Consider the following 17,923-nt stretch of genomic DNA (forward strand, 5'->3'; position numbering starts at 1 on the left):
TAGGTGGCCCCTTTCCACTCTGAAATTCTATGGTTCTGTGACCTGGCCTAGGATGGCCTGTAAAATCACTGAGAGGACAGACCAGACCAGAAACATGTAATATAATACCAGTTCTCTGAGTGTGCTTCATGCATTTCACGGCAGATCTGGGTACTAACCATTCAGAAACAAGCTGTGTGGATTCCCAGACCACCCTTCATATTGACAACCCATGTGTTTGTAAGTAAATCAATAGGCTCCCATTATCTCAGTTTCCTTAGCTACATAATGATGGCATCCTAGCCTCCTTTCAGCTAAACTCTAGCTATGGTGTCTAAGTGCTCACTGGGCTACCCAGGCAGTCTGCAGGGACTCCTTGGTAAATATATCTAGTCACCAACACAGTTGACCACAAAGTTGACCTCAGTCTATGGCCCTCTTGTCATTTGCCATTGTCCTTCGTCTGCATAAAGCAAAGGAGATATTTGCAATTATCCAGTTAATTCAATGACTGTAGATGAGCACAACTACAACAATAACTATGACGGACCTAACCCTCAAAGTTGCAGGCTGTAATTACTGAGTTAACAGGATAATGGCCCCAGCCCCACCTCCTCTTTGCTGTGCCTCCACAGGCTTAGTGCCCTGTGACGGTGGGTGGCTGTGGGCTTGTTTTTTCCACAGTGGGGCTCTCAGAAATGGCTGCAACCTTTAAGGAATTCTTAATGGAGCTGAGCTCCCAAGCGTGCAAGCTGACGATGGCGTTCACTCCACAGCACCTCCGGGTGACCTTGTAGAGGTTCTTGAGGACAGCTCTCCTCAGCAGGATGTACACCCAGGGGTCCAAAATCTGATTCCATGTGGCCATGCGGAGAGCAAAGAGGACCCTTTCACAGGTTTGCAGTGAGTCACCTCCATTGATTCCAATGCTGGCCATGGTCACCTAGGAGAGAAAAGACCTTGGACATTAGGGCAGGAATCAAAGTGGGGTCTGGACTACAGAATTGTGTGACTCAGGTGGAATGTTGCATTCCTCAGGACACATGGACATAAAGAGTCTAGTCAGTAAGTATTCAGTAAGTGCCTACTGGGTACCAGGCTCTAGGCTGAGTGCTGAGGGTACAGTCCCTGCCCTCAAGGACCTCGCAGTCTAACGGGAAATAACTTAGTTGTTGGTTTTGTTTTTTTTTTTTTGCGGGGGCAATGAGGGTTAAGTGACTTGCCCAGGTTCACACAGCTAGTAAAAGGGGAAAGGACATTTAAAAAACTCAGTACGACAAAAGGTAAAACTGGAGGTGATCTCTGAGCAAGGCTTCAGATCAGGAAAGGAGATCAGGAAAAACCTCTTATAGAAGATGGGATTTGAGCTGTAATCTGAAGGAAGACAGGAGGAGAGAGAGAAAAAAAGAGTTGCATGGTTAGAAGTAGGATTAAAAGTGGATTGTATAGATATAGATCTACACACTCTTTAGATGACTTCAGGAAGGACTAGTTAAATCATAGAGCCTGAATTTGAGAGTGGCCATCTAGTCTGAGTCATACATGAAAGGATTCCCACTCTAATGTACCTGACAAGTAGTTACCAGCCCATCCCACCATGGACCACTCTAATCATTAGGCTCCCCACCCCTACCCCCCACTCTTGCTCCTTGTTCTGCTCTTGGAATCTAAACAGAACAAGTCAAATCCGTTCCCCACGGAATGGTCCTTCAGACTCTTGGACCTCAAAGCACACCATTATTAAGGAGTCAGCACGATTAGGTGGGAAGAAAGCTGACTAGAATCAGGGGACTCAGATTCAGAGTCCTTCTGCTACCTGCTGCCTGTATGACCTTGCACAAGTCATTCAACACGAGTGGGCTCTAAAATGGGAGTGATAATGACCTCCATGCTCCAGGGTTGTGGTCAGCCCTTGCAAACCTGCAAATGCTATGCAAATTTTCACCAGTCAGTAACAAACATTGACTGAGCACTTTCTATGTATGCCCATGACACTAACCATCAGAGACACAAAGGCAAAAAGAGCTCACACTATATTGGGAGACACCATATACAAACAGCCAGATCCATAAATAAAACATAGACAGTAGAATGGAAAGTGTTCACACCCATCAGATTGGCAGATAAGACAGAAAAAGAAAATTACAAATGCTGGTGAAGTTGTGAACATATCCAACCATTCTGGAGAGCAATTTGGAACTATGCATGCCCAAAGGGCTATAAAACTGTATATACCTTTTGATCCAACAATACCACTACTAAGTCTGTATCCCAAAAAGATCAAAAAAGGGAAAAGGATCTATTTGTACAAAAATATTTATAACTGCTCTTTGTGTGAGGGCAAGGAATTAGAAATTGAGGGGGTGCTCATCAATTGGGGAATGGCTGAACAAGTTTTGGTAGAGGATTGTAATGGAATATTACTATGCTATAAGAAATGACAGGCAGGATAATTTCAAAAAAACCTGGAAAGATTTACATGAATTGATGCAAAGTGAAGTGAGCAGAAGCAGGAGAACAGTGTACACAGTAACAGCAATATTGTATGATGAAGAATTATGAATGATTTAGCTATTCTCAGCAATACAATGATTTAAGACAATCCCTGAGGACTGATGAAAAATGCTATCTGCTTCCAGAGTCATATAGACTGAAGCATAATATTTTCCCCTTCCTTCTTTCCTTCCTTTCTTCCTATCTTTCTCTTTTGAGTTTTCTTGCACATAATGACTAATATGGAAATGTTTTGCATTATTGCACATGTATAAAATATACCAGATTGCTTACTGTCTTAGGGAGGGAGGAGGGGAAGAAGAGATTTGTAACTCAAAACTTTTTTTAAACCCCAAAATGTTAAAAATTGTTTTTACATGTAATTGGAGGGAAAAAAGTAAAATACTATTTTTTAAAAAAAGGAATGGGAATTAGGCACATTCAAAGGGAAGGCACTCCTGGGGAAGACCAGGAAAGGTCACAGCTAGGATGGGAGTTGAGTGTTAAAGAAGCCAGGGAAGGAAGAGAGCAGAGGAGAGAAGGTAGAAAATTCTAAGCATGGGGGACATCCAGGGATGGAATTGGGTGGTGGATTATCACATTTCAAGAAGACCAAGAAGAACAGCATCTCTGGATTATAGAGTAGCTGTCATAGGTACCCCCAGGGGAAATTAGTAACTTGAAGGCAAGAGTAATGAATAACTCATCACCATAGATTTTCCAGTAGACACTTGGATACGTGTTTGTTGGGGGAGCTCATAGGTGGGATTCATGGCTTAGGTTGGAGTGGGACTATAAGGCCCCTGAAATTCTGCCCATTTGAAGTCAATGCTCCTATGTGTGATACCTCAGATTAATGCATGAGATATGACCATCCACAAATGAGCAGGGCACAATGGGGGTAGAATAAAGGAAAAGGAAAGATCTCTACAAAATTTAATATGAAACTGGGAATGGGTGAATAAGGGGCAGTTCCATGAAATAACTGGATTGACTTTCAGGGAAAAGAAGTCTTTCAAGAAGCATTGGAGGGAATCTAGGTCAAGGAAGACAGGGTTTGACAGGACAGGATGAGCTCAGGGACCAGCTTTTAGATGGACTGTTTTTCATTTTCATTTTTATCTTTTTTGTGAGGCAATGGGGGTTTAAGTGACTTGCCCAGGGTCACACAGCTAGTAAGTGTCACGTGTTTGAGGCTGGATTTGAACTCAGGTCCTCCTGAATCCAAGGCTGGTGCTTTATCCACTGTGCCTCCTAGCTGCCCCTGATGGACTGTTTTTAAAAGCATTTTGTTCATTAACTGAAATGGATACATTTAAACGACAGGTCCCATTGGCCAGAAAGTATAAGTATTGTGAAATAAGATTGGACAGGCTGGGTTATGAGTCATATTACAAAGTTCCTTACATGCCATGTGAGGGAGTTCGTATTTTATTCTACAAATAATGGGGAGCTATTGGTGGTTGTGGAGCAAGAGAGGCATGGTCAGAGATATGACTGGGAAGATTCCTTGGGCATCTGCAGAGAGGATCTACCAAAGGAAGGACCAAGGATTTCTTTAGGTGCCCAGCCCTTTACCAATATGACAGCCCTGTGAAGGAGATGTTCTTATTTCTCACATTTTACAGATGGAGAAACTAAGTCTGGGAGAGATAAGGAAACTGCACAAGCTCAGGTCTTCTGACTAAGGGAGGAGAGACATGTGACTCAAGGGGGGAGAGGTGTGCTACAGATGAGGTGGCCAAGATGGAAGGAGGGGAAATGATTCTCAGCTTTATGCTCCCTGGCTTTGCCACTAGTGTTAAGGCTGCTCTTGAAAACAGAGGATTGGAAGGCAAAGTACCTAACCTCTTTGAGTAATGGGAGAACTAAGACCTGAACCCAGATCCTCTGATTCTACATTCTGTTGATTGGATAACCCTGGAAAAGTCATTGCATTTAACTGGGCCTCAGCTTCCCCATGAGCAAAAGAAGGGGGTTGGACCTTTCCATATGAAAATCCACAGTCCTTCGGTCTACTGTGGGACTTACAACAGCCCTTTAAAGAAGGTTGAGGATCCCTTCTGAGAGCCATTACACAGGGCAGAAAACTGCCCCTATAACCATCAATCCCAGACAAAGACAATAAAGCCTGACAATGCCCACATGTTTCAGACAATTTTCTCTTTTTCCTTTTTCTTTTCTTCCTTCCTTCCTTCCTTCCTTCCTTCCTTCCTTCCTTCCTTCCTTCCTTCCTTCCTTCCTTCCTTCCTTCCTTCCTTCTTTCTTTCTTTTTTTGCTGTGGGGCAATGAGGGTTAAATGACTTGCCCAGGGTCACACAGCTAGTAAGTGTCAAGTGTCTGAGGCTGGATTTGAACTCAGGTCCTTCTGAATCCAAGGCCAGTGCTTTATCCACTGCATCACCTAGCTGCCCATCCAATTTTCTCTAATAGGAGGGGACAATCTGTCCTGCCATGGGGACAACCAGTGGCTCAGTGGGTGTCCCCTTCCAGAAGACATTCAAACAAATGTTGGTTTGGCAATGGGGCCAACTGCTTAAGGCCTCTAGCCAGATCAAGCCCAGCAACCCTGAACACTGTTTCTGTCAACTACTCTATGCTTACTGCTTTCTTCAATTTCCCAGAGAGGATAGGAACCCTGAAAATCTGGCCACAAAAGGCCCTTGGTCCTCTTTTCCCCAAGCACACTTTAAGAACAAAAGCACATATTTGAGATCCCTTTATCCTTCCCATGGTGCCCTAGGGCCTAGCTTCTTAAACTGTGGGTTATGACCCCACACGGGGTTGTGAAAAATTTTGGCATCAATAAAAGGTTATGTATACCTATTTTATATACCTGGGGTTGTGTAAAAATTTCTCCAGTGAAGAGGAGTCATGGACAGAAAAAGTTTAAGCAGTCCTGCCCTAGGGTCATAAACCATGGAATTCCCCAATCTCCAAAGGAATCAAAATCCCAGGTCATCCAAAGGGTGACAGAGAGAGTGTGCCAAGGCTGTTGGGTGTTCTCACTCACAAGTCTTTGTTCAGAGTCCACTTTGTGCCAGCCATCAATGTGGACATTGGATTATCAGATTGTTGTTCAGAATAGCTCACCTTTACCTAGGAATGTAAAGCTAGCAAAAGGCTTTCTTTAAATACATTATTTCCATGGACCCTCTATGGTCAATATCCTTCTGTTGTCATCACCCCAATTTTACAAACGAAGAAACTGAGGTTCATAAAGATTAAATTACTTGTCCAGGGTCACAAGACTACACTTTTTTAATGAGTCAGTGCAGTGGAGTAAAAAGAACACTAAATGTGGAGTCAAAGGGCTTAAGTTCAAATTCTAATTCTGCCATTTAATTGCGTGACTTGAGGCAAGTAACTTAACTTCATTTGTCCTCAATTTCCTTATCTGAAAGATAATGCCCTCTAGAGGCATTAAAATATGTCTTTTCTCCCTTAGGCATGAAAGTTCTTCCAATATTTGAGGGTTAGGGAAGACCTGGGTTCAAATCCTGCCTCAGACACTTGCTGGATGTGTAACCTTGGGCAGGTCCATAAACTTCCCTGTGCCTCAGTTTCTTCATCTTTAAAATAGCCTCTAAGATCTCTCACAGCTCTAAATTTTTTATCCTATGTCCCCTTCAGTGCCCTGAGCTCTTGGTCACCCTCCTCTGAACAAGTTCCAGAGCATGTGTCTTCCTAAAATGTGGCATCCACTGGTGGTGATGGGGGAGGGTGCATATAAATATACACACATGTGTGCAAATGCAAAGGCATGCCTGTATGCATATGTGCACACATATGGGCACATGTGTGGATAGAAAAGATTTTGGTGCTAGCCTGAAAAAGCATCCACTTCACTGAGGGTACTTTCAGTATAAGTAAAATTTATGTCTCAACAGCCTTTGAAAGTTTGCTGAGTACTTTCCTTACAATAACCCTGGAAGGTAAGAAGGGCAAATATTTTTATTTTTTTATTATCATATCATCATTGTTATCATTGTTATAATGATTCCCATTTTACAGATGAAGAAACTGAGGACCGGAGAAGTGACTTGCACAGGGTCCCACAGTCAGTGAGTGCCTGTAGTGGCATTTGAACCCAAGTCTATCCTGATTTTCCTGAGCAGCATACTTTTTATTCTGCAAAGACAACCCAACCCTGGAGTCATAGGGCCAAGCACAGGAGTCCCACAAGAACTCTCCTAATCCAGGGCCACCTTTGCATTAGTCTCTTGGCCACCTCTGGTTCCATACAATACCCTTTGAATGTGAATGGGATATTTATAGTAGCTCTCTTTTTTAAAAATAATAAACATTTTTATTTAAAGCTTTTTGTTCCAAATTCCATCCCTCCTTCCCCTTTCTCTGAGGTAGTAAGAAATCAGATATTTTATACATGTGCAATTATGTAAAACATTTCCATATTAGTCATTTTGTAGAAGACTGGAAAAAAAGGAAAGAAAGAAAGTGAAAATAGCATGCTTCAGTTTGTGTTCAATCAATATCAGTTCTTTCTTTGGAGTTAGTCCTTTGGGATTGTCTGCAATCATTGTATTGCTGAGAATAGCTAAGTCATTTACAATTCTTCAGAGAACAATATTGCTTTTATTTTGTACAACATTCTCCTGGTTCTGTTTACTTCACTATCCATCAGTTCATGTAAGTCTTTCCAGGTTTCTCTGAAATTATCTTGCTTGTCATTTCTTATAGCACAATAATATTCCATTATAATCATATACCACAGCTTGTTTAGGCATTCCTCAATTGTTGGCATACATTTGATGTCCAATTCTTAGACACCACAAAAAAGACAGCAGCTCTCTTTATGTTGGCAAAGAACTGAAAATTGCAGGGATCCCCATCAACTAGGGAATGGCTGAACAAGTTCTGGTGTATGGTGTATAAGAAATGATGAACTCAATGATTTTAGAAAGACATAGAAAGACTTGCATGAAAGTGAGAAGAACCAAGAGAACATTGTATACAGTTAACAGCAATGTTTGTTTGTTTGTTTGAAATCCCTGATCTCATTTGTGTGTGTTTGGGTTTTTTTGTTTGTTTGTTTATTTGTTTGGTGGGGCAATGAGCGTTAAGTGACTTGCCCAGGGTAACACAGCTAGTAAGTGTCAAGTGTCTGATCCAGATTTGAACTCAGGTCCTCCTGAATCCAAGGCCAGTGCTTTATCCATTGAGCCACCTAGCTGCCCCAGCAATGTTGTTTTAAGAATGAATAAAGGGCATATGAAGAAAGAAGCTATCTGCATCCAGAAAAAGAACTCGTAAACAGAAGTATGTAGAGAATAATTTTACATATATATGTATGTATATGTATATATATATAACATATAATAGTATGGCTACTATTATACAGAAACACACACACACACCTATTTCTGTATATAGCCATCAGGAAAGGGGGGTGAAAAAAGGAAAAAAAGAAATTTATAAGAAAACTTTGTATATTTGGAGGGAACAGCAAAATATACATGATAGATTTGCAGCTTCATGTTCAATCATTTTTTTATTGTACTGCGTTATGGAAATGTTGGTTTTATTCTGTGGATTGAAAAATAGAATATAATTTTAAAATTAAAAATAGATTAAAAATAAATGCTTGCTGACTGACTGATGTTTGTGTTCACAAAATATCAAAAATTACTCTCCAAGTAAATTGTGTTGATCCTCTATGTATTATTTTTTTGTTTTTTGCTTTTTGTTTTTTTAGTGAGGCAATTGGGGTTAAGTGACTTGCCCAGGGTCACACAGCTAGTAAGTGTTAAGTGTCTGAGACTGGATTTGAACTCAGGTACTCCTGACTCCAGAGCCGGTGCTCTATCCACTGCGCCATCTAGCTGCCCCTCTCTATGTATTATTTATGGGACGACTGGCAAAAATGGTACCAGATGAGAAGGTATCAATGGATGGCAATCTACAACTGGGGTACAAAATATACAGCATTCAAAGACTGTAGGTTTGACCCATACCCCAAAATAACCAAAAAGGACAACTCTCCAGCCCAGAATCTATTGCACCTTCTCCCACTCTCATTCACATCTATACAAGGTCAATAATGGTTCAGAAAGGGTTTGGCTTGGTTTGATACCACAACACAGTGCTAGGCACCGACAATGAGTAACTTGGCTGTTTTCACACTGATTTCACAACCAAATGAGGCTACATGGGCAAGATGTTTCTGCAACATTTGATTTCAAGGATGACACACCTTCCCAGAAACCACCAGTGGACAGGGTCTGTTTATGATTATGTCAGTATGGTGAGATGACTTGAGGCATTTGGTGGAGATCTATGCTGTTCCATGGGAAATTTCACAAAAATGGGTGTAACTTTAAAGATGACATAGCATAAAACACTGGTCTGAAAACATGATAGAGTTCTAAAACAAATGGCATGTAGAATTATAACTAGAATTTCTCCAGCACTTTAAGGTTTATACAACTTTATTTATGTTCACTCATTTGATCCTCCCAGCACAAAGTTGTCATTGTTGTTCAGTTGTTTCAGTCATGTCTGACTTTCTGTGACCCCATTTGGGGTTTTGTTGGCAAAGATACTGGAATTATTTGCCAATTCCTCCTACAATTGACAGATGAGGAAACTGAGGCAAATGGGGTAAAGTGACTTGCCCAAGGTAAAGGAGCTAGTGAGTGTCTTCCTGACTTCAAAAGTCAGTGAGTAGGGGGCAGCTAGGTGGCGCAGTGGATAGAGCACCGGCCCTGGAGTCAGGAGTACCTGAGTTCAAATCCGGCCTCAGACACTTAACACACACTTACTAGCTGTGTGACCCTGGGCAAGTCACTTAACCCCAATTGCCTCACTAAAAAATTAAAAAAAAAAAGTCAGTGAGTAGCAAAAAGCAAGCATTCAATCAAGACTCACTGCCTAGTGATGGGTTGAACATCCTTCATAAAGCCCAAGTTTTGTTTTTTGCTTTAATGGTATTAACATCATTCTGTATTGTTCTCCTCTCCATAGATCTGAGAGGTAAAATATTCCTTCCTCTCCTAATTAACCTACGGTATGTAACAATTGGAATGACACCACCTGCTGGAGACTTACTGTAGCAAAGCTCCACCATGAGGAGAAGGCATCTGAGGGCAAGACATCCAGCTCTTTAGCGTCAGGAAGTGACGTTTGCTTGTGGGAGGAAGAGGGGGTGAGGCTGGCTCTCTCGCTCTCTTTCCTTAGGACTTGGGTGGAGAAGGGAGCTAGAAATGCTCTCTCCCTTTAATAGATAGATGAATCTAGGCCTTTCTCTTTGTCTTCACCAAATTCTTATTCTCCTTAATAAATGCTTAAAAGTCTAATTCTTGCTGAAGCTTATAATTTATTGGTGACCACTCAGATATTTTAGACAGGCTAGCTAGGATTTTAGCCCCTTACAGGTATCACCGTTTATGTCTAAATCATATACCCATTCTGACCTTATTTTAGTATAAGGTGTAAGATATTGGTCTATGCCTAGTTTCTGCCATACTCTCTTCCAGTTTTCCCAGCAGTTTTTGTCAAATACCGAGTTCCTATCCCAGAAGTGGGAGTCTATGGGCTTATCTAACAGTACATTACTGTAGTCATTTACTCCTGTGTCTTCTGTGCCTAGACTCTTCCATTGATTCTCCTCTCTATTTCTTAGCCAGTACCACGTAGTTTCAATCATCCGGTACAAATATTTAGCATCCACAACCTTACTAATCAATCAGTTGATCACTAAGCAAGCATCAAGTGTGCTGCCATGATGTGCCAGTCACTGTGTTAAGTGATGGGGATATGAGATAGAAATGAAAAGACCCTGCGCTCAAGGACTCATATCCTACCTGGGGAACCAACATGTATTGCCTGCTATGGGCCAACACATATGTGAGAAGGAGTTTATAGGTCAAACATCTAGAACTGAAAGGGCCCTTGCAAGCCATCTAATCAAGTGCCTTCATGTTATAGATAAGGACACTGAGGCCTGCAAAGATTCTAGGATCATAAATTTAGAACTGGAAGAGACATTCAAATTCAGATTAAGTGATCCATGAAGAAGTTGGGAGTCAAAGATCTAGGACTTGAAGAAACCTCCAGATCAAGCTCATCATTTCCCAGATGAGGAGACTAGTCTAAAGATGTTCTAAGGTTATAGATTCTGAGCTAGAAGGGGCCTTAGAGGCAATCTGGTCCCACCTAAGCAGTCCTCGGCAGTCCTCTGACTCCAAAGCCAGAGCCATGTTAGGACAAACATTCCTTCATCACCAGTAGACATGCTACCTCCCAAGGCTATGCCCAGCAGGGCTCAGAGGCAACATGGATGCAATGTTCTCAAGTGACAATTACCCCACGTTTCAGCTCCTTCATCAACCTCTTCATTCAGTGACAGTGAATATATGCCATAGGCAAAAAGTCCTTGGTCAACAGGGAGAATGTTGGATCCTCTTCTCTTTTCTCTCCCCCTCTGAAGATAGAAATCAATCTTGCTATTCCTAGATTCAGACAAAGCTGCCAATATTCACCGTTATACGTGCCTTTAAAGGTATGAAAAGAATAGCTTTATTTACTTGTAGCAATTCTCTGTAATCAACAAGATATCAGCTATATGTATAATATGGATGTATTTTATATAGTATATATGTGGATATATATATATATATGCACATACACACACACAAACATATAAATATATATATATATATATATACACACACATATAAGCATGTATATATGCAGTGAGGGGGTGCCACAGTGCATAGAGAATTGGGCGAGGAGTCAAAAAGACCTGAATTTAAATCTAGCCTCAGATACTTACTAGCTGTGAGATCTTTGGCAAATCACTTAGCCTCTGTCTCTATTTCCCCAGCTATAAAATGGGGACAATAATAACACCTACTTCCCAAGGTTCATTTTTGTAAAGTGCTTTGTAAGCCTTAAAAGTGCTAGATAAATGCCATTCATCTATGGATACTCAATATGTTAAAATATGTTTGTTGAGACTTTATACAGACTGAAAAGGAGAAAAGCAGCCTGGCATTGTGACTGGACAGCCAGCCTTAGAGTCACGAAGACCAGCATTCAAAATCCGCCTCTGCTACATACTGGCTGTGTGACCCTAGACTAGTCACTTAACCTCAAGTCCCTTAACCTCACCAACCTCAGTTTCCTCATCTGTTAAGTGAAGAATTGACTTAGATGATCTCAGAGGTACCTCCAGGCTCTCCCATAACTAGAGCATGAGCACCTCAGTCACAGGGATTGTCCAGTTGTTCCTGTTTGTACCTCCAAGGCTTAGCACATAGGAATTGCTTGATAAATTTGGTTTTTCACGCATCCATCCATTTATTTCATTCCTTCCTCCTACCACCCCAGCTGGCTTCTGACACATACTCCCTGTGTGATCACAGAGCCCCACACTGACTTTCTAAGGCTCTAAGTTACAGACATATTACCACCCTGGCAGAAGAAGTTTTGACACAAGGGAGTTCCCTTCAGCAATGAAATCCCAGCTAGGTGGCACAGTGGATAGAGCGCCAGCCCTGGAGTCAGGAGGACCCGAGTTCAAATCCGGCTTCAGACACTTGACACTTATTAGCTGTGTGACCCTGGGCAAGTCACTTAACCCCAATTGCCTCACAAAAAAAACAAAAACAAAAACAAAACAACAACAACAACACCAGAGAAATTGCCCCACTTACAATACCATGGTTTTGCCCAGAAATAAACAAAAGGAAAGGAATACCTTTGAGAAACGAAGGAGAAGGAGATTTCGCATTCAGGTCCATGATTCAGTGAACAAATTCATGAATAGGAGAGACTTGTCTTCCAACACAAAACAAAGGTAGGAATCCCAGGGCTTTGACCCTAGTGGGTGCTGGGAGCACCTGGAGTGACAGAATCCTAGATATGAACCAGAAAGCCAGAAAGGCCCTATGAGGACAAACTAAGGCCCAGAAGAGTTAACAGACTTGTCTGAGGTGAGAAATGACAGAGACAGGATTTGAACTCAGGTCATATGACCAAAGCCAGTTTTCTTTCACCCACAAGAAGCTGTTTTCAGTCGTTCTGCTGATAGATGCAGTGAAGAGTAAGCCCTGGGTAGCAGGAATAACTTACTATAACAGGAAATGAAGGATGGGGGCGTCTCTTCCCTGGCTCTGCCCTGACCCAGGTCTCAGCTCTGGAGCATAGGATACTATCAACTCCTTCCTCCTCCTAGATCATCCCCTGTGGATCTGGGGACCACAGTTCTGTCTGGGTTCTGTCCTGGAGGCTCTGTTGTGCCTATGCCCTCAGCTGATGAGATCAGTTCTCATGGTTTCATTGTATATGTCAAGGCAGACAATTCTCATACCGGCACACCTGACCCTAACCCTCCAATCTCTTCTGGACGTCCAGCTTTCTTTTTTACTGGGCATCCCCAAATTGATGGAGGAGTGTCAAACTAGTGTGTCTCAAACAGAGCTTTAGCCAACAGATTCCTCCCCCAAAGCCAGCCCTCTTCCAAGCTTCCCTATTTCCATCAAAAGACCACCTTGCCTCCAGTCACCTGCTTCACAAGCTCAACATCATCTGCAGTTCTTCACTTTCCCTCCCCCCAAACCTTACTGCTTTTATCTGACAACATCACACAGGTACACTCCCTTCTCTCCATCCACACAGCCTGGCCATGGTGCAGGTCCCTGGGTTGTCACAATGCACTCCTAATTGCTGTCCCTGCCTCAATTCTCTCCCCATTTTGTCTGTGCTTCAGACATTTGCCAAAGTGCCTTTCTGGAAGCACACATCTGACCATGTTACTCAGCAGAGTCCAGAGGTTCTCTCCAGTATTGCGCACTCTCCAGGCCAGTATAATTGGCCCTTTGATGATTCTTTATACAGGGCGATGCATCTACTATTTCTCTGCCTTTGTGGTGGCTCCTTCCCATGCCTGGAATGCCCTCTGTCTTTACCTCCCTTCAAATGTCCAGTGCCTACAAGACTCTCCTCAAGGGCTGCCTTCCTCAGGAGTTCTGAACCTGCACTCTGTGATATTGTTTCTTTTAAAAATTAATTTAATAACTATATTTCAATACAATTGGTTTCCTTTATAACCCCATATGTTATATTTTATTCATTTAAAGACATTATTCTAAGGGGACCATAGAGTTTCTAAAACTGTCAAAGGGCCCCATGACCCAAGAAAGGGTTAACAATCACTGTTCTAAGCCTTTCGTAATCACTTGCAGCAGTTGCTGCTGCTTCCCAGCCTTCCAATCACCTTGTCATGCATCTATTTCATGAATATATGTATATATGCATATATATGTATATATAATATGTATGTATACATGCATGAAGAGCAACGGGTAGAAGGTACAGAGGTAAATTGAGACTTGAGTTAAGGAAACACTTCCTAACATTTAAAGAAGTTCAAAGATGTGATACTCTGCTGTAAGAGGTCATGGACTCTCACGAATGGAGGTCTTCAAACACACACACATATGCCTATATATGTCTGCACATACAGCCACAGACGTGTGTGCATAAAAGCATGGATGCATATACACACGTGCACACACATGCACACACACATGAATATACACAATACCAGTTGAATGTAAGCTCCTCGAGGCTGTTTAGTTTTTATCATTTTATCCCCATCACATGGAGATGGTTTAATAGACGTTTCTTCAATGCTGAAATCCATTGGCTAGGACAATCACTGTGGGTTTAGTTCTTGCCTTGCCTGGGAACATGACGGTCAGGTGACCTAAAATCCCTGAGACTGTGCTACCTGACAGAGCTCCCACCAGGATCCATATGCTCTCCAAAGAGCCACACCACAGTAACTGGGCAGTAAAAAGTCTTACCATGGAACCAAGAAGCCTCCTCATAGAAGGATTCTTCAATAGCGTCAGGGCTCCACCCAGTCTAGTCATGATCCTGGCTATCTCCTCCGCAGCTGGGAGCGGGACTACAGTGCTGGCTGGCAAAGCAGCCTGATCATGAGAATGAGCTTCTCTGACAACCAAACCATCCACATGGGGGTAATTAAGAGACACAGATGAGTACTTGGAGTCCTTGCAGAGACTCCATAAAGTACACACTGTCACCCCTGATTGTTGATTTGTTTTCCACAAAATGAGCCAAATAGAGTCAAAACTGTCAGACTTTTGTGGGGCTTGTGGCATTGAAGTAGGATACCCTAAATGAGCATCTCTTCCCTTTTGAACAAACATCCATTAAAGCAATGATATTGTGGAGTCCCTCTGCTGAGCCCTGGTGGGGGGGGGGGGAATCATCGTAATCACCCTGATGGCAGATTACAGTCTGTTCATTCTAGAGTTGGTTCCTGACTCCCTGAAGATTCACCTGTGGGACACTCAAGTTCCACTCCTTATCAATGGATGATGGGTATGCATGAGTATCCACTACAGAATGCGTTGTTCTAAGACAACAGTTGGCAGCTGGCAGGGATGGGGAATTGGAGAAATGGGGAAAGGGTGCAGAGTGAGGGAAGAGATCTGGTGTTTTTAGCAGGGGCAGGTTCAATGCAAGTCAACAGTACTGTGACAGACAAATGATTGCAATCTCAGACTGCCTACAAATGTATCCTATTCATGACTAAGAAGAGTAAAGAGGGTTCTCTGCCCTGGTCAACCCACATCTAGAGTATGGACTTCAATACAGGGCAACACAGTTGAGGAAAGCCATTCGTAAGCTAAAAAGTGCCCCGAGGAAACAGAACAAGCAGGCTAAAAGAACTCATGTCCATGGGCTTCGGGGTCCATTGGAGGACCCAGAGATGTTTAGTCTGAAGAAGAGAAAGCTCAAAGGGTGGGGAATCTCTCAAGTGGAAGCAGGATGGGATTTGTCCTGTGTGGCCACAGAGGGCAAAGCCAGGAGCAGTGGGTGGAAGAGGAATATTGAGACTCACACCAAGGCAGCACTTTCTAGTACCATAGTCTGCCACAAGAAGCAATGGAGGCCAGATGACCACCTCTATGGAATGCTGTAAACAAGAATCACTTTTTTTGTGGGGCAATAAGGGTTAAGTGACTTACCCAGGGTCACACAGCTAGTAAGTGTGAAGTGTCTGAGGCCGGATTTGAATTCAGGTCCTCCTGAATCCAAGGCCAATGCTTTGTCTGCTGTGCCACCTAGCGGTCCCCCAAGAATCACTTTTAAAGTGTAGGTTTGGATGAAATGGCCCAGGAGGTCCTTGCCAATTTGACTGTGACAGCTTAGGCAAGTCACTCACTATCTTTGAACCTTAGTTTTCTCACCTGAAAAATGGGGGTGACTACTTGGGACAATAACTTTATAGGGTTATTATGTAAATCTTCAAGCACTATAGAAATGTAGATATTATATAAATAGGGTTTGTTCTCATCATTGTATATTACAGTCCTTCAGAAAGTAATCAAATGATATAAGGAATGACTATTTTCATTATAAATGGCATTTATTAAACAACTAAGGATTCTCAAATCTCTTTATATTGCCTTAATCTCTCTCCTGACCTCCAGTTTCACAATACCAACTGCCTGCTAAACATTTCTTTCTTTTTTTTCTTTGTCAACAAACATTTATTTTATTTTCCACTTACATGGAAGGGTAGTTTTCAACATTCATTTTCATAAGATTTAGAGTTCCAAATTTTTCTCCCTCCCTCCCTCCCTTTCCTCCCCACTCCACAAGATCACAATCAGGTTATATATGTACAATCCACAAGTGTTCTTTTTATCAGTTCTTTCTATAGCAGTGCATAGTATGCTTCCTCATTAGTTCCTTTGGATTGTCCTGGATCATTGTACTGCTGAGAGTAGCTAAGTCATTCACAATTACTCATTGAACAATACTGCTGTCACTATGCACAATGTCCTCTCAGCTCTGCTCACTTCACCATACATCAATGTTCATTAGTCTTTCAAGGTTTTGGGGGGATCATCCTGTTTTTCATTTCCTGTAGCACAAGACCATTCCACTACAATCATATAACACAGCTTTTTCCATCATTTCTCAATTGATGGACATTCCCTTGATCCTCAATTCTTAGCCTCCACCATGAGTTGCTATAAATATTTTTTGTATAATTTTTCCCCCTTTTCTCTTTTTTAGGATTACTATTGTTAACTGTTTCCCTTCCATCCTATTCCCTTCCCCATGATATTTATTCTATTATCCATCTTCTTTCATCCTATCACTCTTCAAAAGGGATTTGCTTGTCTGTCTCCTTCCCCCACTCTGCCCTTCCTTCTTTTGCCCCTCTCTCTTTATCCCCTCCCCCTCCTATTTTCCTGCAGGGTTATAGAGATTACTCTACCCAATTGAGTGTGTACATTAGTCCCTCCTTGAGCCAATTCTAATGAGATTGAGGTCTTTGAGCCAATTCTGATGAGTGTTAGGTTCATTTACTGCCCAGATTAAATAGATTACTCCACCCAGTTGGGTGTGTCTATTAGTCCCTCCTTGAGGCAGCTCTGATGAGTTTAAGATCTTTGAGCCTTTTCTGAGGAGTGTAAAATTCATTTACTGCCCTGCCCCTCTCCCATCTCTTCCCCCACTCCATAAGCCTTTTCCTGTTACTTTCATGTAGGATTTTGCTTCTGCCCTTCCCCCTCCCCCAATGAATTCCCTTCACCCCTCAATTTAACCCTAAATATGTTATCATCTAGCTAAATGACACAGTGGACAAATCATCACCCCTGGACCCAGGGGAATCCCAGCCAAAACCTGGCTTCAGACACAAGACAGTTGCCTACTGTACGACCCCAGGCGTGTCCCCCAGCTCCATTTTTTTTTTTTTTATGGTTCTCTAGGGTCTTGTATTTGAAAGTCAAATTTGCTATTCAGTTCAGGTCTTTTCATCACAAATATCTGAAAGTCTTCTTTTTCATTAAAGTCCCATTTTTTTCTGCTGAAAAATTATGCTAAATTTTGCTGGGTAGGTGATTCTTGGTTGTAATCCCATTTCCTTTGCCCTTTGGAATATCATATTCCATGCCCTCTGGTCCTTTAATGTAGAAGCTGCTAGATCTTGTGCTATCCTGACTGGGGCTCCACAGTACTTGAATTCTTTCTTTTTGGAAGCTTGCAATATTTTCTCCTTGAACTGAGAGCTCTGGAATTTGGCTATAATATTCCTAGGAGTTTTCTTTTTGGGATCTTGCCTGCTAAACATTTCAAACTGCATGTCCTGTGAATATTTGAAGTTCAGTACAGCCAAAACAGAACTCATCTTCTCTCCTCCTAAACCTTCTCCACCTACCAGCTTTTCAATTCCTCTTGAGAAGATCACTAGTTTACCCAGGCACTGCCTAGGTGTCACCCTCAACTCCTAACATACCACATTATACAAACTGCTTCAAAATTTTTTCTTTTTCTACCTTTGCAACACCTAAACTATGGTGGTGGGCAGTGGGAATGGAGAAAAGGAGATGCATATGAAAGATGATGAGGAGACAGAAATGTCAAGATTTGATAACTG

At 42.1% G+C, this 17,923-nt stretch overlaps 1 protein-coding gene across 1 annotated transcript in view; it reads right to left on the reverse strand.

Annotated features, from left to right (window-relative positions):
• Positions 1-616: 616 nt before the first annotated feature.
• The window catches only part of PTGFR (prostaglandin F receptor), a 35,791-nt gene continuing 18,484 nt past the window's right edge, over positions 617-17,923 (reverse strand). The window contains exon 2 of the mRNA XM_044000919.1: positions 617-922. Within this exon, the coding sequence (XP_043856854.1) occupies positions 617-922 (306 nt within the window). The remainder of the gene's footprint in view (positions 923-17,923) is intronic.

Source organism: Dromiciops gliroides, chromosome 4, assembly GCF_019393635.1.
Source record: "Dromiciops gliroides isolate mDroGli1 chromosome 4, mDroGli1.pri, whole genome shotgun sequence".
In the NCBI taxonomy this organism is placed as follows: domain Eukaryota; kingdom Metazoa; phylum Chordata; class Mammalia; order Microbiotheria; family Microbiotheriidae; genus Dromiciops; species Dromiciops gliroides.